The following is a 22,370-nucleotide window of genomic DNA, read 5'->3' on the forward strand; positions in this document are numbered from 1 at the left end:
GTGAAGGAGGCAGGTGCAGGGCAGGGCCATGGTGCAGCCATGATTCCTAGCTGCCATGCTGCGCCAGGAAAACTCATTTCTTATCACCCTAAAACTGCAAGAAGCCTTCCTGCACAGAGTTTGTTGTGTTTGATAGAAAAGTGGTTAGTTTTGTGTTGCCAAAAGCTACTTACTTAAAAACAGAAAACTTACGTGATGAGACAACCCCCTCACCTCCACTTGATTTCATTCCTGGCGTATCCCATTGGTGGTTCTGTCAGAATGTGTTTTCCTTTCTGGGAATGGAGGAGACATCTTTGTCCTTTCTCTGTCCCACCAAGCTGCTCCATGCTCCTGCTCTCTGAGCAACATTTGGACATGCGAATACACTCTCTTTGTACTTCATCTTTTCGTGCCCTGGAAAAGATTAAACCTTCAGATTGGATGCTCCAGAAGCATGCCCATGCCTCTTGTTATCTAGGGCGCCCTACTTCGAGCCAGGCACCCATTTGTAAGTTTTTCTGCAGTAGAACCTGGTTGGCTTTTCCAAAGAGGTTCCTGCTTGATGTTCTTATCTTCTGGAGTGTTTGTATCACAGTAGAAAGGCAGAGCCAGCCCCTGACAGCTTTTAGCCACGTACATTTAGGGCCAAAGCAAAAAAAAAACGGAAATGCCCTTTGCCCTTAATTGGCTCTATGTCTGCTTTTCCTTCCTCTATAAATATGGCTGCTGGTGCAGAGCACATGGAACTAAGCACATACAGTGCCCATCACCCGGGAGATAATAGATGGCATTATATATTATCACCACACAATTATCTAGAAATCTGGACTGACCATTGCAAGCTCCTCTGTGCTCCTCAGGCAACATGAAATCCGAGAGAATGGAGAATCCTGTAAGCATCATTCCCCAGACCAGCAGCTCAGAACCATCTGGAACTTCTCCAAAACCAAAAATCCCCAGCCCCACCCCAGACCTATGGGGTGGGGACCTCTTGGTGTCTAGCCCATAAATCTGTTGGCAATTCATGTTCTTCTAGTTTGGAAGCCATTGCATTCCTGAGAGAGTGAGCTTATCTCTAGGTGAGAGTGAAACCAAGACCAAGGAGGGGATGTCTAAGAAAGCAGTACAGAGTGTTTTGGAGCAGGCAGATCTGAGTTTCCGTGCAGGCTCCACCCCTTACTTAGGACATATCTTCATCTTTCTGTGCTTTGGGTCAGGGACTTAATAATACATGCTTACGTTAGAGTCACTGTGAGGGTGCGCTGTGATGTGACATGGGAAGTGTGCTTATTACATGTGTGCACAGAAGTGTTAGTTATTATCAGTAATTAGCATCCCAGACCACGCTCCCATCTCCGCTCCCAGATTCCTGTCGGGGACCCTCAGATGGCAGCACACCCAGGAAAATGAGTCCTTTTCCCTTCCTCTGAAAACAGGACGGTACAGTAATAGAATTTTAAGGAGACTCCATTTGGTCTTCTGAGCACCCAGCAAACCCCATTTAAGCTGAGGAAGCATGGAGTCCAGGTTCCAAAACGGGAAGTCATAAGTGAGCCTCGGGAAACTGGGTCTGTTCTCCCAGAGGTGTGGGTACCCAGAAATTCTCACTATAAAGCACAGCCTTGCAGCACCTCCTGACCCCTCCTCAGTGACAGGCTTCCCTCTGTGTCTTTTTCAACAGCAGTGACAGAGAGAGGCTAGGTCCATAAGAGCTGAGGGAGGTGGTTAGCCTGGGCTCTTGGGTGCCCGCTTGGGGCACGTTGAGGAGAGGAAGTGGGTGAGGAGTTTTATCTTACTTCTCTTGTGATTTTTCTCTATAGTACCAAATATCCGTCTGATGAGTTCAGATCAATCAATCAATCTCGTCTGCCCCTTTGCTCTCTGCCTGCTGCCGTTTTCTCTTTAGTTTAATTCAGAGATGGCTCTGCACAGAACTCTCTGGGGACAAAGTGACTAATCCCCCTTCACTGTAATTAAAGCGTTGGGGGTGGGTGACTGGTGTGGGAGAAAAGGGAGGAGGAGGGGGAAGGAAGTCGTCAATGGGATTTCCGAAGGAAAGCTTTTACACAGAATTCAGAAAGCTGAATTTGATGGAAAACGAACACTGACCCTCTCTAAAAGGATTTGCTGGAAATTTAATTTGGCATCTGTGGCTAAAAGGCACCTTTTGTAAATTAGCATTTGTATTCATTCGCCTTCTGCTCCACAGAGGTGGTCTCATCTGTGTGGAATACAGTGTGTCTGTCCTCAAAAGATCACAAACAGTATGCACCTGGCTGCTTTCACATCTGTATAAGCAGCAGCAGCAGCCACAGAGAGACAGGGCCGTGGTTTGGGAAGACACTGAAATCCACTGTTCGTGGACATGTGATAACAGGAATGTTTCTTCCGTGGTTCTACAGTGTGCCAGTCTTGTATGAAGCACTCCCCATGTGTTACTTCAACCCACAGAACCCAAGTTACTTCTTCCCATTTTATAGCTGGTAGCACTGAGGCCTAGAATGAAATCACTGCCCAAAGGTCAAAGTCGGAAAGCTGGAACCAGTGCCAGTATTAGATAACTGAACATCAGAGCCAGAGCTCACATCACCCAGAGGGGTGGAAAATGGAAGAACCTGCAGTCAGATGAGCAGAGCAAGGAGAAACCAGAGCTTCCACATGGTCCAGGGACCCAATGGTATCACCCTCACAGCTTAAAACTGTGGAACATAGTTAAATAATTTCCTCCCACTCAGAGGATTTGAACCATTCTTAACAATTTCCACATCAAATTTCACGATGCTCATGATTTAAAAAAAAAAAAAAAAAGTCCTTAGTAAGCCAGCACGATAGTACACAACTGGTCTATAATTCTGGGGTACCTAGGACAAGATGGAAGGCAAGAGACAGGAGAACCCCCAGAAGCACATGAGCCAGCTAGCCTGGCTTCCACGATGGCAGGCCACAGAGACTGTCTCAGATACAATAGAAGCCAACGACTGACACCCTAGGTTGTCCTCTGACCTCCATGCTCTATGGTACATGCACAGCCACACCCACATGCGCGCGCGCGCGCACACACACACACACACACACCATGTACTCATGCATCATACACACAGATACACGTACAAACAAAAAGCATACTAAGTGTCTGGAGCTGTGTTGCTTCCAAGCATGGTGTGAAAGATGACTTGAAAGAATCCGCCGCCGCCGCCGCCATTTCTGATAGGTCATATCCCTAACAGAGGGAGCAGAGCCTGTCTCCTGCCAGAGCTTTCTGATTAAGGTTCCATGTGGCTTCTGTATCAGTTGAGGCTGCTACTTTTCCGTGATCCCGCATTGGGATGGAGAAGGTCTCAGGAAGATAGAAGGGTAGAAGCATCTGTAACAAGATTGAGAAGAGTGGTGACTTGCAGCTGGCCAGCTGGGGCTGAGGAAAAACTCACTTAACGCCATCTTCAAAAGAGACGCCTCCAAGTTTTTGTTAAACCCAGAAGCGAAGCACCCGACTAAAACCCGGGCATGCCTAAACCTCGTTCTTGCCCTGCTAAACTTTCACCCTCAGTTGCACCTGATGGGAACGTGTTCTGATTTAGCCACCTCGGAGACCCATGCTTGTCTCGAAGTCATCTCTGTGTCTTAACGTCATTGCATTATGACCAAACGGCACATAAAAGGCAAGCTGCTTAACTGGCTGAGTCTCCTGGCACACACAGAATCCCCTCCCCTCAGCCTACACTACACCACAGGCTGCCCTGTGCTCCTCCTGTCCCGCACAGAACCACTGGTATGTGCCCAGGCATCACTGCTAACTGATAGGGGCTGGTAGGAAAATCCCTCGTCTCCTCCCTGCTGTTTAGGAAATGGTAACTCGTCTTTCCTTTGCTCTTGGCACCAAGTGATCATGCTCATTAGTAAGCAGGGGTCTTGCCTACCCTCCTCCAATTGAGTTATTTCCCTCTGGCTTGGGACTTGGACCACAGTGCCCTTCCCAACTGTTTTATGGTCTTCAGAATCCAGGCTTAGGGGAGGCCATGCTTGCCTTAGCTCAGAGGGTTTGGGCTTGGAAACTAAAGGGGGGGAAATGTGTTAGGACCTTATAGTTTCTATGTCTAGGGCCTTGGAGCTTCTGAAAGTATATCTGATTTAACTCTGAAATACAAAAAGTACTTCATATCTACAGATATATTTTTAGCAAAAAAAAAAAAAAAAGCTTTACATTTTATGTAAGTTTGGGGTTCATTTAACCCACCTGGAATGATGGGGTTCTGGGCCCACTGGTGACAGAAGGCTCAGCAGCACACAGCCTACGTTAGCTGCACTTGGCTAGTGTTTGGCAGTGTTGACCTTGTGCTAAGTGGGATGTGGACAAGGGCCCTTCAGGTCTCTCATTATAGTACTTGATCCAAGCCACTCCTTTGGGCTGCTGCGCTGTATTAATGGGTTTGACACCGAGCTCTCAACGGTCCCAAGGGAGCAGCTGGCTGATTAGCGTGTCCAGGATTGCCTACTGGAAATTTACAAAGAAACCTGAGTCCCATGCTACTAAAACCCACGCATCACCAATTCTAACAACTGTCAGCAATGTGGACGTTGGAAATGCTGGCATGAAGTCCTTAAGGAGGGCCCTCTAGAAGCTCCTGAGTGTCCTGGTTGCCTCCCAGCTCAGAGGAGGAAGTTCAAGTCACTTAGCCAGAGGGAATTCCCCTCAGAAGTGGAACAGGCAGGTCGTCTAGGGAATCTTACCCACTCAAGAGCAAGAAAGTGATCTGGAATCACAGCTCCCACTGAAGAGCCATAGTGTAGAAATGGTCAGGAAATCTTTCCAGAGGCCTCTAGATCAGTCAGAGGAGGAAACCACAGGTAAAATAGATCTTGGCAAGGAGAAGGCAGGCACCATGGAGAGAGTGAGGAAGATCACAAGACCCTTCTCAGGACAGCACCTTCTCTAACAGGAGGGTGGAGAGAAGGAATGCCCTCAGAAAGCCCCTTCTCACCCTGCCTCGAGTGCATGGTTGGCGCTGATCTCATGCTGTGGAATCATAATGGATACAGAGGTGATGAAGAAGAGGCAGCAGAGGCTGTAACAGATCTCAGCCACACAGCCCCACAGAACCGGAGGGGAAGCAGAACTCCATCTAGGCCAGCCATAAGTCCTGCACCCCAGTGCGGCAGAGTCACCCTGTATGACTCACACCAGGAAGTGTGGTGTCATTCTCTGTCACCACACTGTAGTGGTGTCCCCTCCCCCCTTTCTGTGCTGATGCTTGCTTGCACAGAAAGGAAAAGAACAGAATTACTGTGAAGACATGGAAATTGCTCAAAACCTCCAGGATCAGGACTATTGACTATGGCCTGCACATGAGGCTATTAGTGGCTTCTCATTATTTTCCTGTGCACGGGGGTCAGGAATGCTGCCCTAGGCTCATGTAAATGATCATGCTGGGAACAAGGGCACCAGAGGTCTAGCCCACTCTCTCCTCTGTGTAATGGTACCTCTCTCCTTCTCCCAGGCGTCTCCACTCCAACCATCTGTACTGTGATTGTCATTTGGCCTGGCTCTCGGATTGGCTGCGACAGCGGCGGACAGTTGGCCAGTTCACCCTCTGCATGGCTCCCGTGCACCTGAGAGGCTTCAATGTGGCAGATGTGCAGAAGAAGGAGTATGTGTGTCCAGGTGAGCCTGCCTTACCTGCTCTCCCCTCCTGGGCTAAGATCCACATGCCTGTCAGGACCCTCATCCTGATCATACCCATCCCAGGGATTTGGTATGGAAGGAACCCCATAGTCAGCTGACGTATTCAGTAATGACTTGAAGAGCTTGCCTTCTGTAAGGAGTTCAAAGAAAGAATCTGTTGACATCTGGAATAGAAGATGCTAAAAGAACTCACGAATCACACTCTTTTGAGCCCCAGAGCCCCCTGACTCTAGGGAACCTCAAATTTGATGAGCAGCATGTCATCAGGACGCAGCTGAGATGGAGGTGTTTTAGCATGGACTACACACCCTCTGCCACCTAAATACTTGTAGAAATGGGGAGACAGGACGATGCAGGCCCCGGACTAAGCTTGTCCGGCTAGAAGTCCTAGCTCCCCCTTTACTGATGTGTAATTTTGGCAAGTTGTCACTCACCTGAAATAGAAATAATTCTAGAATACAGCTCAAGGATGGGTGGGAGGGTTCGGTAAAATAATGATATAGAGCGCTTAGCATAGTCCTTGGGGAGAGTGAGATAACTGAAGTTTGATTATGATCGCTTAGTGGGCCCACAGGATGTGCTGAGCAAACGTAAGGGTTTGACCTGTGGGTGACCCGAGGCCCAGACTGCCTGCATAGCACTCGGAACTGAAGCATGCAGGCACGTAACAATTGAGAGCTCTAAGACTGGAAGGTGGCCGAGTGACCCAAGATCTTCCCAGAGGGCATAGCTTTTAAACCAGATCCTAAATTTTGTTTGCTTCTGTCTACGTCTACCAACTCTTCTGGAGGGAAAGAAGTAGAGATAAGTCCTGGGGCTTTTGGGGGGGGAGGGGAGGTGGAGGAAAACACACACAACGATTCCCAAAGAGTCATATAGGTTTCCAGGAACCCAGTGCTGCACTGGAGTCCAGTGGCCTCTACAAGGCTGAGCCTCGGCAGCCAGTGCGCACCAGCAGCCCAGCCCCTTTGCCTTTCTTTCCCTTCTTAGCTACTGCCCACTTTCAGTTATCCTACTTTGCCGTCTTCTGCCGTGATCAAACCCCGGGCAGAAGCAACTTGAGGAGGAATGGGTTTAGTTCATCTTACAGCTCACAGTCCGTCACTGAGGGAGGTCAGGACAGGAACTCAAGGCAGGAACAGAAGCAGAGGCCGTGGAGGAACGCTGCTCACTGGCTTGCTCCCCATGGCTTGCTCAGCCTGCTCTCTGATACAGCTCGGGACCATCTGCCTATCAATCATTAATCAAGAAGATGCCCTACAGACTTCCTTATAGGCCAGTCTGATGAAGGCATTTTCTCAATTGAATGACCCTCTTCCCAGGTAACTCTAGCTTGGGTCAAGTTGACCAAAACACACACACACACACACACACACACACACACACACACACACACACACACACGCACGCACGCACGCACGCACTACGCGCGCGCACACACACACACCACCCACCACACGCACCACGCACGCACACGCACATGCATGCGCACACTAACCAGCATGGTACTGAGGGCTTAACAAACTCCATTGACGGACATAAAGGCCCCAGGATGCCCAGAGATAGACTGTGTGTGTGAATAAGTTCCTGAATTCAGCATGCCCCTCCTCTCTCTTCCCTGCTCTTTCCCCATCACATTATTGCTTCATCACGTTATTTATTCTCCAAAAACATTTTAACACATCTCTGAGTAGTACCTCAATAACTTCCTATGGACGCCCACTTAGGAATCACTTCCCATCAAACACATATAATAAAACCGTTTATCACACAGGCACCAAATTCAAACATAGTGACTATAATTACAGTAATTATCAGGCAAAGGGTGCAGTATCGGCATAAGTGCCAGTGAAAGAAATAATTACAGAGTGCAGGAGCCATCCAAGAGCTACTGAGGAAAACTAATTAGGGAGAATGTAAAAACACTACCCGACAGGTGGGTGCCGAGAGGAAAGTGCCATATGACCATGAATGCTTCTCTGTCGGGAAAGCTGCCTCCCGTCAGCACACTGCCCGGACACTGCTCATCCAACAGCAGCCCGAGTCCAAGCCCCAGGAGAGTAAGGTTGCCCGACCGCAGTCCTAGAAGTGCCAGTACCCAAGCCCTGGCCCTTGGGAAAGCTTAGACCTAGCAGCAGTCTCCTTAGCTAAATGTAGGAATAGAACATCCTTATCCCTTCCCTGCTCAATGCAGCCAAGCCATTCATTGCACATGATGGTCCTTGTCATTTCTGACATGAAGCCAGATGTCTTTTGAGGACATGAGAATTTTGCCCCCCAACTCTAGACATCAATATGTCTTGTCCTGTCACCAGCAGTACCAGCTTAGGGCAGTCATTCAGAGTTCCTCCCCCTATGTGTAAAAGGGTTGTCAGGCACCCAAGGGTTAAAACGTAGACTGTTCCGAGTGAGTACTTTAGAGAAGATCAAAGTTAGTTACGATGGGTGGGGGATCTGGTGTGTTGAGCCCCTGTGAGGAATGGACTCGACCATGATGAGTGAGATATGACAGGTACAAACACCCCGTCATTGTCACCTCCTCTGCACGATAGGTAGTTTATAAGACTATGATAAGGGCTGCCAGAAGCAGTGTGGAACAGGGCAATTAAGACGGCAGTGACCAGGCTGGGAGGCCCTGAGAAGAAGGTCACAGAGAAGGGCTGTCCTAGGACCTCACCACCCTCGCATGCACCACCATGGAGGGTACAGACCCACCCCCCTCAGGCCAGAGCCCAGCAAGGGATCCAGGCTGCCTGGTGTGGACCTGGCGGTGACTGTCTAAAGTTGCCCAAACTCAAATCTAGCGGCTCGCTGAGGGGACTTCAGTGAGGGACACGAACTTCTGAACGATGCAGATCATCACTCAGGAGTGTCCAGTCAAGTCTTCTGTGCCTCTAGCTCCACCCCCAGAGTTCCCTGTCAAAGCAGCAGGAGAAAAACCTCCCTGGGCCCTTCAGTGGCCGCTACACCTTCTCCCAAACACAGCTCCAGAGATACGGAAGGCCTTATCTCACTCAGCTGGGAGGCCCTGCCTGCCCAAGTCCCCGAGAGTGAGCGCCCTTGAATTAAATCCAGCCGTCCTGAGCCTGGCCTCCCCTCCCCTCCGCAAGAAGCCATGGGCATGGGCACGTTATCGCTCCAGCTAACCAGAACTCTGCCAACGATGCTCTTAGCAAAACGCATCTCCTGTCAACTGTACCCCTCCAGTTTACGACATTTATTTCCTCCCTCTGGGGAGGCAATTGGGATTTTTTTTTTTTAACCAGGGTGAGGGGAATGCATCTCTATTTTATCTTTTATCAGAGTGTCTTCTATGTGGAACAGCCTGCCTTGCCCGCTTCCTTCAGTGACTACTAAAGGATTTCTCTATCAGCATCTTTTGTTTCTAGAGCCTGAGGGCTTTAAGGACCCACAGGCCATGTTTCATCCGCTGTCCCTTGGAACATATCAGAGTTGTATCAAAGTGTGTGATACATTAGAAAAAGGGTTCATGTCACATGCTTTGTAAGTTTTTTTTTTTTTTTCATCTTCATTTAACGATCTTATTTGGGAGTTCATAGTCTAAGATTTATTTTCCTTGTGTTTCTTTCCTGATACCTTAATCCCGGAGAGTTCCTACCTGTCATTATTCATAATTTATGGCTCTTTGTTAACTATTTGACCTCCTGAATCAATTATCTCTTTCCTTTGAATGTCTTTGAGCCCATTGATTTGTCTGTCCACTCCAGACCTGGGGCCTTGAATATGAAATATCTTTTCATAAAGATATCAATCTTATCCTTCAGCTGTAAAGGACAAATCACATTTTTTTTCCAGGTGCCCCTAAACAATGCTGAATCCCAACAGCGGCTCCATAAATTTCCTCTTTTACCATTCAGAAATAAAATACACTTATCTCCCTGGAAACAGAAACTTTCTTTCATTCTCTTTTTCTTTCTTTTTGAGACTAGTTACTAAGTATAAAGATAATTAAGGTAGGCTGTGTCTAGCCACCCCTCTCCTTAGGAGGTTTTAATTAAAATACCATAATTGAACATTGCAGGAATGAGATTATTAGGTTTATTTAGCCATTTCCAAAATTATCATGCCTCTGGTATTTAAATCATGTTCATTTATATTCTCATCATAATTGCTGGAGCGCCATTGTCTCTCCAGTCTGTTGTTGGCTTTTGAAAGGCCAGAGGCCAGTTGGGAAGCTTAATTTGAATACTGGAATTAATTTATTTCAACATGCTCACAAGGCCATTGGATATTTTTACTCTGCACTCTACTGGGTGATTTTTTTTTTTTTAAGCCATAAAGAAAGAAACACGAGAGTGTCCGCCCCTTGCTAGTGTAGCTGACACAGTCATGTCTTGGCCCCTCCTCCTTCCTCCTGAGGTTCCCAAGCTCCACGGATTTTCACTTCTGGGGCAATAAAAAGCAATATTTAAGGTGGGGTTATTTTTTTCCCAAAAGAGACAGGAAATCATTCAGCCAGACGTGAGAATCGCGTTGTTCTCCAGGTCTGTGATCTTAGGTAGTTTCTTTAATTTTGTACTTTGTGGGAACATCATCAGTGTGACGAAAAGGACAGAAGGGGAGTCTGGATCACAAGTTCATTGAGGATCAGGTGGTATCATATATTCAGGCCATTGAACGCAGTGTAGTCTTCATGCATGCCTGCTGGCTGCTATTAGGAGAAAGGTGGCCATTCTTGGCATCTCCATGGACCCATCTGAGACCAAAGCCAGCTGTCTTTGTCCATCATCTGGGCAGACAAGCCTGAGCCTTGCAGTTCTAGACCATCCTATTTGTCCATTTAGGAGAAGAGCAGAGATGAAGTGATGCCTGAGCAGGGAGCAGCTTCTAGCCATGGATCCCACTTCCTTCTCTCTGGGCACTAGGAGAGGACCTGTATGGTCAGCCCAGGTGGGATGACTAATGCACTGCTGTGCCTGTGCCCACAGCCACAGCAACCTTCCTGAGGAGAGGTTAAGCTGGGGACCATTCCTGCTTCATCCTCCCCATCCTCATGCTCCTGGTTTCTGGGAACCCCTGATGTTTGTGTCGTGTAAGGAAGGGCTGGTGATTCCATTGTCCATGCACTGCTCTCCTGTGCCTCAAGACACCAGGCCATGCACTGGGTAATGGGCTTTGCTAGCAGTGAACTGCAGTAGAGAGAGGGAATGTCAGGAAGAGGTCCCATCTTCCACGGCCACTCCATCTCCTACTCAACCCCTGAACCTGCCTCCCCGAGACAGGACACTCAGAACTCAGGGAGCCTTTCCTCAGGGACGTCCAGAAGTAACTCCCACCTCTGGAGTGTGGGGATATTCTCCCTACCTCTTCCAGGCCCCTAAGCCAATTCGTTCATGTGCCCATCCTTTTTATCTAAAGTGTGTCTATTAAGTTCATTCTGTGCTGAGGCCTGTTGTAGGCAGTGAGGATATAACCGTAGGTCATTGCCATATAGAATATACATTCTCAGTCTGCCCAGAGACAGCAAAGGGTTGGGATTCTGCCATCACTTACAGACACCCAAGCCTTTAGGGGACTGGACCTGGTTCTTCAGTCATTCATCAGAGGGGTGTGCTTGCAGAGGGAGGGAATCTGTCTTTCAATCAGATTGAAACCTAGAGTGTTTAAACAAGGAGGCATTGGCCTCCCCGCAGGAGGATGGTGGATGCCTGCCTGGGGAGCTGCCAGCCCAGGGTGCTGACAGAGGCTATAATTACCATCGTTTTCTTGTGTAATTAAAGGTGTTGTTAGTGACCTGGTTAAGGAATCTTTTTTTAAAGTTTTTTTTTTTCTTTTTGCCTTGACAACATGCCTTGAAACATAATGTATACCACCAGCTGACTCAGAGCCACCCAGGGAAGACCCAGGCAGTTTCCAGGGGGCTGCTACCTAAGTCTGGTTGAGAATTCATTCATTTCAACACAGAAGTCATAAAAACTCCATGTCACAAGCTCTTGTTGCCAATGGGAGCCCTTGAATTTGATGCCTTCCCCCAGCCCAGCTTTTCTGACACATACTCTACAAGTAATATTTTGCCTGATCAAAGGAGGGGCCGTCCTCAGATCCTTCTGCCTGAATGGGTATAGGTGCCAGACTCAGACTGGCATTTCCCCCTACAGGAAGATATCCAGGGTGTGGCAATTCTCCTAGCTCAGTCATGTGCATTTACCCCTTGATGTAGAAGCCCTGGTCTGGCAGTTTTCCTTGGGGAAAGTCATCTACACTTCAAAAGCCCTGGCATCCAAGGCCAGCTGTTCCCAGGCTTACTCGTACTAATGAGGGTGATAGGACGGGTCCCTCCATGCTGGACGCTCGCTCGGTATGTTTGCAGGAAGAAGTGGGAATAAAACACACCTCGAGTGTCCCACACCTGCAGCATCCCATTGTTCTGAAGGTCAGGTGGCTAGCAGCCCCACGGAGGACCTCAGAGTTCCCGCCTTCCCAACTCCTCATCTGCCAAGATGGGAGCGGAAAAGCTCGGCTCTGCCGCTTGTCCAGGAACTCTCAGGCAGTTGGAGGGAGAAAAGACCCAAGAGCATGGCCCCTGCCAGGCATCCTTCTAAACGCTCTTTATCCACCAGCTGCCTCTGCTTCACAGCAAAGCCGTGCTCTGGGTTAGGTACGGTGATTCCCCCCACCCCCGCCATTTTCCAGGTGAGGGAAACTGAGGCACAAAGAAGCACAAATGAAGTAGAGGACTAAGATCCAAACCTGCTCTGTGGTACTCCACAGCTGCCAGTTGCAGCCACACACCTGCTGGCTCCTGATCCCAGGCTCCTCCAGGCTGGCTTCCTGCTTTGCCTCTTTCTCAGGAATGGAAAGACTTCTCTTGCTTTGCAGTAAAGACAGATTCCCTCCTCTCTAAGAGCATGTTTGCATTTGGGTGTTAGTGTAAGTCATCAGCTGTATGATGTGTTCCATGGTCCCTTTGAGATCCTCTAGTGTGCCACTGGTGTCGCTGAAGTTCTTGTTGTCTACACATTTTGTCAGGCGTCTTGATTAAGATGCCGTCTTTAAGGTTTTTTTTTTTTTTTTTTTTTTTTTTTTTTGGTTTTATGTGTTGGTATGAGGTACAGGGCAGTGGGAGTCTTGGGTCATTGGGTGGGCATTTCTGGGAAGAACAACATCCTGGGTTGAGCTTTAGGCACACTTTGAGCTTCTACAGAGAGGAGGCCATGGGCCCTCCTGGGTGTGAGGTGTGGAATTCTCCACTCAGAACCTTGGTGTCCAGATGAGGACTTGCCCCAGGCTCAGCTGATCGCTTCATTCAACCCCTGTAACAAGACACAGGACTCACGCAGGATTCAGTTTCTCCAGTGAACACAGGCCAAACCAAAAGTCATTTTCCCCTGCAGATTATTTTCCCATCTCCTGTTTACTCTGTATCCAAAAGTGCCAAGTCTGAGCTCCCATGTTTGAGCAGTGAGTGAAGACGCAGAGTTCATCTGAGCTCGCTTCACTCAGGAGATATGGAAAGACATTGAGATGCCAGTTGCTGGCTCCATCCAAAGACCACAGGCTAAGGACTGAGGATGCCACTGAGCCGGGTCCACATGTGAAAAACAAAGCACATAGTTGAGATTCTTACCTCACTGGGAGGTGGCCATCAAAGCAGGAGAATTTTGCCAGTGTCCTTACATTTCAATGTGTGTCTTGCATTTAGGGCTTGACCTGATGACCAGAGGAAGTCATGGGGTTCTTGAGGAGTCTTTGAATCCTGAATTGAGTTAGTAGCAAAAATCTATGTTTTGTCTTCAAACTAAACTCCTGAGATACCATATGCTTGGGCTTTTAATCACGTTTAAATGTACACTGATTCCCACCTCGATCAGAGTGAAGAGCTGATTCCAAAATATGTAGTGACTTACTCGCCTCTTATCTAGTAAGTTTCATTTGACTCTCCCCTGGACACAAAAGCCACTCGGATATGGCTTGGGTGTCACTTCTGGTCAGTATACTGATATTTTGACAAGATCAATGCCGCAGTGGGAGAAATTCTGCCACATATTAGCCTCCTGCTTGGTTGTGACACCAGTGACTTTCAGCCCTAGAATGGAAGTGGTGTCTGCCATCAGCATCCTGCCACCAGATGTAAACAAAAACTCCAAGGGATCATTCAGATGCTGGGCACAGAGAGAAAGTGGTCGTTGTGTGTGTGCCCTTCAGATTCCAATGGCATCGCTCCATATGTGGAGCATGCTCGGAATGCCTCTTTCTGTAGAAGCAGCAGGATGATGGGATAATAAAGCAGGTGAGATGACCCACACACAGTGGGGTCAAGGCCAGAACCTCTCTTGTGTCCACTGATGGGAATTCACCAGATTGCTTATCACAAAAGCTGCATCCCGGGGAAGCTGATCAGGAGGCTCAGTGCCAGGAGGCTCCTAACACTGACGTGAGTTGACCGTTATGTTCTGGCTCCACAGGTCCCCACTCCGAGGCTCCGTCCTGCAATGCCAACTCCCTGTCCTGCCCTTCTGCTTGCACATGCAGTAATAACATCGTGGACTGCCGGGGGAAGGGACTGACAGAGATCCCTGCCAACCTGCCAGAGGGCATTGTGGAAATGTAAGTGCCCATTTGCCGTTCCTCTATCCCTAGTTAGCTTACCTCTCTGACTCAGGCAGTCCCCCGGTAAACTACCAGAATGTTGGGCTGTTAACTGTGGCCATTAAAAACTCTCAGGAACCTCTTCTCTAGGCTTCTAGGTTTTCATCAGTGTAATGACTCAGTCATCAACCTACAGCCTCTAGGAGATACACCTAACATCTATGTTACAAATAAAGTTTTATTGGGACACATGCATCCCCATTTATTTATACTGTCTTTGGCTGGTCCCTTGGGGCAGTATGTAATAAATAGTTATGATCAAAGATTGCAAGGTGCACATAGCCTAAAATGTATTCTGCCTGGTTCTCCTCAGCAAGCTGTCAATCCCTGCCTGGGGTCAGATGGATTCTATACCCCGGATCTCCTGTATACTGTCTGTCTGTTTGGCATTTGGTAAACTAGTTCTCCATGTTTTCTGTGGTTTTCTCACCAGTGATAACCTGATAATTGTAGTAAATTTTGGTGGATCTTAGTGAAAACAAGATGAAATACTGTATGTGAGCACTTAGTGAAGGCCCCCGTACAGGGACAAGGGACTATACAGTGGTGGCGGTATCAGAGGAAGGAAAACGCTGACCTGGTTCCATAGCTCTATATCATTCCTATGAGACTTTTGTCCTTTAGATTTGCTCTTCGGGTAAAGAGACAAGATTGTGTGTGTTTATGCATGTGTACAAATGTTAGACTCTGAAGTCGGATGCATCCTCATGGCTCAGCCTTGTTCATCTTCCCTCGTGAATTAGAAAATGTCTCATTCTAGGATGAGTAGGGTATCGGTCAGCGCTGACCTCAAGCCAGCTCTTAAAGGGTCACAGTTGTTTCTTTTCCTATCTTTCCCATTAGCACTTGATGGAGGCTTTGAAACAACATGGAATGAAATCCCTCAAAGTGAAAGTCATAAATTCCCTGGCCCCTCAGCTGCATATCCACCCCCTCCTGCTCTGTCTCTGCCTCCACCTCCCCTGGTCATACACTTCTGTTCTCAACTCATTCCAATACTCCGTCCACTCAGCACTCTTTCTGGGTGTCTGTGCGGCAGCAACACACAGTGTAGACACGATGTCTGCTGCTGTGGCCTGTATGTTCTAGAGAGATCAAGTGATAAAGTCAGGTCCAAAAATGGCTGGTATGTGGAGAGAAAAAATGAAGCCAGGAAAGGAGCTGAAGCAAACGAAAGACGTAACAAGATTGACCTCTGGAGTCAGATCGGCAGAGGTGGGGGGACTGTTGTGTGCAAAGGCCCTGGGGTGCAAGTGTGTCTGGCACACCAGGAGGCCATTGTGACTGAAGTGGAGGAAACAAGGTGGAGGTAGCAGGAACTAAGGTCAGAGGGGAAACAGGGACCAGACCATGGGGGCAGGTTAAGGACTTGGGTTGCCCCCTGGTTGAGATAGGAAGAAGCGTGTGTCTCTCAGTGTGGAGTCCTGGCTTGCTCTTCTTTCCCTCACCATCTCTTCCTCGATTCTCTGCCTCAGCCCCAGAGGGTACAGGTTTGCCTATACCACTTACCACAGGCAGGAGCTGGTGAGTGGGGAAGGCTTTTTGCTCTCCACGCCCTGTGAGGCCATCATACAAGTGCCTTCCAGACGTGGGTCGTGGGTCGGCCATGGCCCGCCACCATAGCTGTCCACATCGCTGTGCCTTAGAGCTGGAGAGCGCCCTCTCCTGGAGTGTGCAGAGCCCTGGCCCACCTCCCCCCTTCTGGCTTCTCCCTCTTGTCCATCCGTTCCTGCTTTTCTTGTCATTATTGGCTCCCTTCTTGGCTCCTTTTCCTTTTTCTCCCCAGCCCCAAGACTTTCCCACATCTCTCTCACCGCCGTGTCTTCCTCTGCCTCGTTAACTCTGTGCCTTTCTTTCTCAGAGGCCTCTGTCCATGTCAGGTGGGACTTTGGCCCTCTCAAGGTGGGTGTCCTGGTGAGAACACCTGCCAGCCCTCACATCCTTGCAGATTCCCATGGCTCGCCCCAAGACTTCTTCCGTTCTTCTCCCCTTCTACCTACCAAGTTTTATATCTTGTTCTTTGGCGCCCAGAGACCTTCCTCTTGGCCAAGACACTAACTCACAGACGGAAGGAAGGGGCCAAGTTAAACCATCAGGGTGTATCCAGGGATGCTGCCACATCCCAATCTGTCTCCTCTCCTTTCCAGCTTCCCATATGTCCCCAAATGCGGATCTCACAGGTCAGCTTAGATTTCCAGAAGTTCAAAACTGCAGGTGCCTACATTAAAAGTGTACGCTATACTGGCCAGATTGCACCCAGGTGACTGGACTCTCGAACAGACATTGACTATCAAAACCAACGTTGACAAACTAGGATGTTAATATGAGATGATTCCTGAGATTTTAACCACTATGAGTTAAAGGGATAAAGCAAAGAACAATGTGATAGTTTTTTTTTTAATTGAGCAAAAAAGTCATTTTAAAGTAACATCCTTAAAACTTCCAGACTTCCTTCTTTTTACTGTTATCACTGCAGACAGAGTATGTGTATGCATTATATAATACGCATACATATAGATTGCCTTTTCTGGATAATTTATAAAAAATAAGCAATGACCTAGTTTATAAGATCAGAAAGTCCAGGACAGCCTAGGTAGGATGTTTCCAAAGATGAACAGCAACCACATGGTGGTTATGACAGTATGCTCCAGCAGACCCCACCACAACTATGTGGAGGTGAAGGTGGTGTGCTCCAGCAGCCCCACCACAGCTATGTGGAGGTGAAGGTGGTGTGCTCCAGCAGACCCCACCACAGCTATGTGGAGGTGAAGGTGGTGTGCTCCAGCAGACCCACCACAGCTATGTGGAGGTGAAGGTGGTGTGCTCCAGCAGACCCCACCACAGCTATGTGGAGGTGAAGGTGGTGTGCTCCAGCAGCCCCCACCACAGCTATGTGGAGGTGAAGGTGGTGTGCTTCAGCAGACCCCACCACAGCTATGTGGAGGTGAAGGTGGTGTGCTCCAGCAGACCCCCACGCTACCTCTGGCCTTGCCTCATAGCCACTGGCAAATAACTTTGCTGAGTCTTCCTTCTCTCATCTGGGAACTGCGGCGGCTGATGGTGCTTCCCCCGTGCTTCGTAAATGGCACGTGCTGCAAGATGCTTGGCATTGTGTCCGGCACAGCAGATACACTGTTAACGATAATCATTGTTCCCCAACCGTAGCCACTGCGGTATTACCACCACTTTCATTCTTGGTGGCGACAAGAGTCCAAAAGCATATCCTAGGAGGCACCTACTGAACAGGGCCCTCCATGAAGACAGTCGCTTCTTTTAAGAGTTATGGGCAGGAGGATTGATTGTAGACAGAGGCTAGCCACATACGGTGTGACTTGAACTTGAGAGTAGCTCATCTTCATGCAAATATATGCAGACATGGTAATAAGGTTGCCCCTGCTTATTGGGCACCCACCGTCTACCAGATGGATCACACAGGACTGCTCTCGCTGCGCTTGCCTCGTTCTCCTCTGTGATGAAACGGAGCTGAGAGATTAAAGCAGACGAATTAAGTCCCTGTGGTTCAGGGGAGTAGTTTAAATGGTGATGTGTAAGAGAGAGTGTGTGGTAGAGAACACCAGCAGTTCCCCGGGCTGGGGGACCTGTGTGTTAGCCCAGCGTCTCTGAGGCAGCTAGAGTATGCCCTTGTAGCGGTGATAGGACACCAGGAGGTGAGCGATGGGAGGAGGAGAGAGGAGCAGAGTTGAAATGGCAGGATGCACCTCAGCGGAAAAGGGGTGTTTGATTTATCAGCCCAGACTACGTCAGAACTTGGCCTTCTCTTTAATGTCAAGAATCCTACCTCTTGCCCATGGCCACCTATAATCCAGATTCATATCTCCCCACTTAGGAATGCTTGGCGTGGTGCCAGACTCCCCACTTCCTTTTCTCAGTCCATAGCCATTGCAGATTCTTTTAAATCTTCTTAACCTTGGGAAATGGTCCACACTCCCGACATTTGGAAGGAGTTCCTATCTCATGCAAAGCAACCTGGCAGACTCTCTTAGATTTTATTTTATTTTTTCAGAGAAGTGTGTGCTGGTCTCCTCGCATGCCGGAGCCAGTTTCTCTAAAAATAGCTTTCTTCCAGAAAACCCACAGTGAGGGTTTGCTGTAGATTTTCCTCGAAACTTGGCTTCCATCAAGGGCACTGTTCACGTAGCTCCCTGGTGTTTCTCTGAACTGGCTCCAGCCTCCAGCCAGGAAAGATTCAAGGAAGAACCAGAGACCCACACACTTGTGTTCTTGGTCTGCAGACTTCCTCCTGGGCCTTCAAACGCTCTAGAGGGACCATCTGTATGAAGAGTTCCTTCTGATTCTTGGCTCCGTCTCTTCCACGCTTGCTCTGAATCCCCGTGTGGTGTCTTCTAGTGTCTTGTGTCCTTTGCTGTGGAAGGAAGACTGATTTGATGGCGAAGGGCTGTAGATGGGCTTCAGTGTGAAGCTGTAAGTGGACATCTGGAAGGAACGCAATATCAACCTCATAGTCAGCCGACATCAGGAGACACTGGCTTACCTAGACTTGGGGCTTACAAAAGTTGTGTAATTAAAAAAAAAAAATGACCAACCAACCAAATGAACAGCCAGAACACTAGCGATCAGACATCTTGGATACTTAAATGTTTAAATGCACCAGATTTCTGAGGCACTGGCCTGGGTGAGGGTGGAGATAGGGCACAGGGATGGGAGCAGATGCTGGCAATATGAAGAAAGTGACGGGGCACAGGATGGTTCTGAGCCTTGGGGTCAACAGTCTTGCCCTTGGATCCTGCTTTTGTCTCTGACTTCAGGAACAATCGCTTAACATCTTGTGTCTGATTCAGGAACCCCAAAAGGGTAAGTGCAGGTTATCGTAACTCCCTAAAGACTTCCTATGAGGATTAAGTGGTGTAACCTGGAAGGTTAGCAGTGTTTGGGAGTCACTAAAAATGGAATGTGAAAAGCAAAACCCTGTTCACAAATGTGACGTGATAGTATGATTTCATCTCAAATTCCTACACCGTTCATATTTTTCTTGAGATGAAAGACTGTCCTCCATGGCCATCTGCACACACACACACACACACACACACACACACACACACACACACCTCATAAGGACAGCAAGCCTGGCACTGTGCCTGCACCCACCTCTGTGTCCCTAGGCAATGCCAGGTGTTCTGCAGACAGTCCATTAGAGAGGGCATATGTCACATTTGCCCACATTCCTCATCTTCGCTGTAGACCCAACATAGGAATTAAATGGAGGAGACTACACCCTGCTGCTAAGAGCAAAAGTAAAGAAAGGGACTGCCCAGGCTGGGCTCGGGGTACACCTTGAAAGGGATCATCTCCAGCCCTATTCTAGACATAGTCAGGTATCAAGAACTAAACTTCTGAACTCTGAGTTCTTGTATGGTCTCCAAGCGGATGTCTCAGGATGGCTTGGGAAACAAATAAACATGGGATTTCCGTCCTAGCTCAGGGTCTGGATATCCTAACAAGCGTTCCCAAGTCAAAGCGCTCAGAACATGACTCCATCCATAAAGTGCCTGCTGCTCAAGCATGAGGATCCGAGTTCAAATCCTCACAAGCCACATAGAAAGTAGGGCATGGGGCATGGCAGTGTGTGCCTATAGCCCCAGCCTTGGAGAGCAGCCAAATAGGCAGATCCCTGGAGCTCATTAACCAGTCAGCCTAGCTGAATCGAGCTTCAGGTCCAGTGAGAGACTGTATCCAAAAATAAAGGTGGGGTCAGTGGAGGAAGAGACCCAACACCAACCTCCAAATGCACGTGCACACATAACGTGTGTGTGTGTGTGTGTGTGTGTGTGTGTGTGTGTGTGTGTGTGTGTGTGAGAGAGAGAGAGAGAGAGAGAGAGAGAGAGAGAGAGAGAGAGAGTTATTGAGTCAGGGAAAACTAAGAGCACTGACAAACTGTCAAGGACTAAAAGAATAAAGTGTCTTTATTTCCCAACCCTGAGATAGTAGAGCCTAGAGTTAAGGAGCCAGGTACTAGGGTCACAGCAGTCTGGCTTCCATTCATTAGCTACTGATCTTAGGCAAAATGACCCCGTGGACCACTCCTCTAACACAGTACGACAGTACTGCATGCTTCGTGGCGCTGTAGAAAGGAATAGGTGAGCCAGTGTATGAAGGGCGCCCTGTCTGACATTCAAAAGCCCTTGATACATGCCAGATGTTCATCATACTGTCATCGCTGCCAGCATCTAACACAGCCCCAGAATCTCCTTTATAGGGTGACTTATAGGCGTGCCCCCATACTGGACATAGCCCTGCGTTCTTTCTGCCATCATGGTGACTCACACCTTGCCAGAAATATATTGTGTTCAGTCGCATGTTTGCAAATGACACATCATTAAGGAAGCACCTGAGGAACTAGGGCAAATCAATACAGTGCGAGCAAATGGCTGAAATCCCCCATCAGATGTTCCCATTGTTTTTGCTGGTGCAGGAAGATGTTTGGGTGTTTGATTTGTATGTTTGTTTTTATGCTAGCTCTATTAAATCTGTTTGCAGCCTGAAGAATGTTTGCCAGACAAAGCAAGACACATGTGCCAGTTATGAGAGTCCTGAAACAGCTGCTGGCTTCAGACTTAGCTTGAAATGTGACAGGTTTTCCTAATGCCTGGGCTTCTTGTTCTTTACAATGACGCATATTCACTGGGAGACTAGATCGTTGCCTCCTTGTTCCAAGCTGCAGGACAGGTGACATGTTCGACCTCCTCAAGGTCCTTGCTCTGTGAGACTGTGTGCCCGGGTGCATCCACATGTACACGTTGCACCCTCCCATTCCCCTGACAGGAGGGCCATTTTCCCTCAGATGAGCCAGCGGGAACCAGGAGAATGATGGTTCTATAAAACCCGGTGGTCAAGAGTCAGGGCTTTGGGAATCAGATGAACTTGAATTGGAAGCCCCGCTCTAGCTTCTCCTAACGTTGGCCTAGTGTCTTTGCCTCTCTGAGGCTCAGCACTCTCATGTTTAAAGTAGGGTTAGGGGATTGCGGCATGATGGTGCATGTCTGTAATCCTAGTACTTGAAAGACTATGTCAGGAAGAGCATACATTCTATTTCTGCCTGGGCTAGATGTAGGGAAATTGTGTCGCAAAAGAAGGGAGGGAGAGAAGGGAGGTGGTAATAACTTAGAGATACACCTCACAGGTGTGTAAATATTAAGTTTGACATGCCATATAAAACTCGAAGCGCAGCGACTGACCTCTATACACTTGTTAGTTCTTAATGTTATTATTATCTTTCCTCTTGCCTTTTTTACTTAAGGGACATGGGCGGTTCACAGCTACACCACCACCACCAAAGAGGTCTCACTGCCTCCTGAGCATGTCATCCCTTTGGCACTCCATTAAGGGTCCAATGGGAAGCTGAGAAATACAGCTAAAGCCCGTTTCTAGAGTGAGAAAATCTGAGGCTTGCAGGATGCAAGCCAAGCTCTCCACCAGGGTTAATAGACTAAGCTTGGGGTTCTTTGTCTTTTGTCCAAACCTCACTCCCTTTGTACTCCATATGCATATTATGTATGCATGGGTGGGGTGCTTCCAGGAACCCCATAAAATTCCTAATCCTCAGATGCTCAAATCCATTATATAAAATGGGTATAACCTATGAACGTCCTTCTGTCCCTTGTAAGTTCTCTTAACGACCCGTAGTACCTAACAGTGTCAGTACTGTGTAAGTAGACTGCTTTGTTTAGGAAATCACGGCCAGAAACTCTATCCGTGTTGAAATAGATGCCTTCTTAGGAATGTTTTTATTTTTTTTAAACACGGTTGGTTGAATCTGTGGAGCCCATGGATCCAGAGAGCTGGAGAGTATTTACATCTCTGTCCCTTGTTCCTCAGCTCTGAGAGGTTCCTTACCTACTGAAAATCTATATCTGTGATGTCAGTGGGGTCTTAAGGCCTCAGACTTTCTGGTGACTTTGAGAAAGCCTCTGGTTACCCATTTTCATAAATAGGGACAAGAAATGTGACCAAAGGATAGAAATAGGACTCATCAATTCCACCACTAACTAGCTTTGTTCTTTTTGACAAGCTATCTGATCCCTCGAGGTTCCCTTTGCCTTGTCTACAAGTAGACCAGTGC

General features: G+C 48.2%; 1 protein-coding gene across 1 annotated transcript in view; it reads left to right on the forward strand.

The window, feature by feature from the left end:
- Nucleotides 1-22,370, forward strand: part of Slit3 (slit guidance ligand 3) — a 603,162-nt gene that overhangs the window by 451,851 nt on the left and 128,941 nt on the right. The window contains exons 8-9 of the mRNA XM_028858254.2: nucleotides 5,478-5,641; nucleotides 14,089-14,230. Of these exons, the coding sequence (XP_028714087.1) occupies nucleotides 5,478-5,641; nucleotides 14,089-14,230 (306 nt within the window). The remainder of the gene's footprint in view (nucleotides 1-5,477; nucleotides 5,642-14,088; nucleotides 14,231-22,370) is intronic.

This window comes from Peromyscus leucopus, chromosome 8b, assembly GCF_004664715.2.
Source record: "Peromyscus leucopus breed LL Stock chromosome 8b, UCI_PerLeu_2.1, whole genome shotgun sequence".
NCBI lineage: Eukaryota > Metazoa > Chordata > Mammalia > Rodentia > Cricetidae > Peromyscus > Peromyscus leucopus.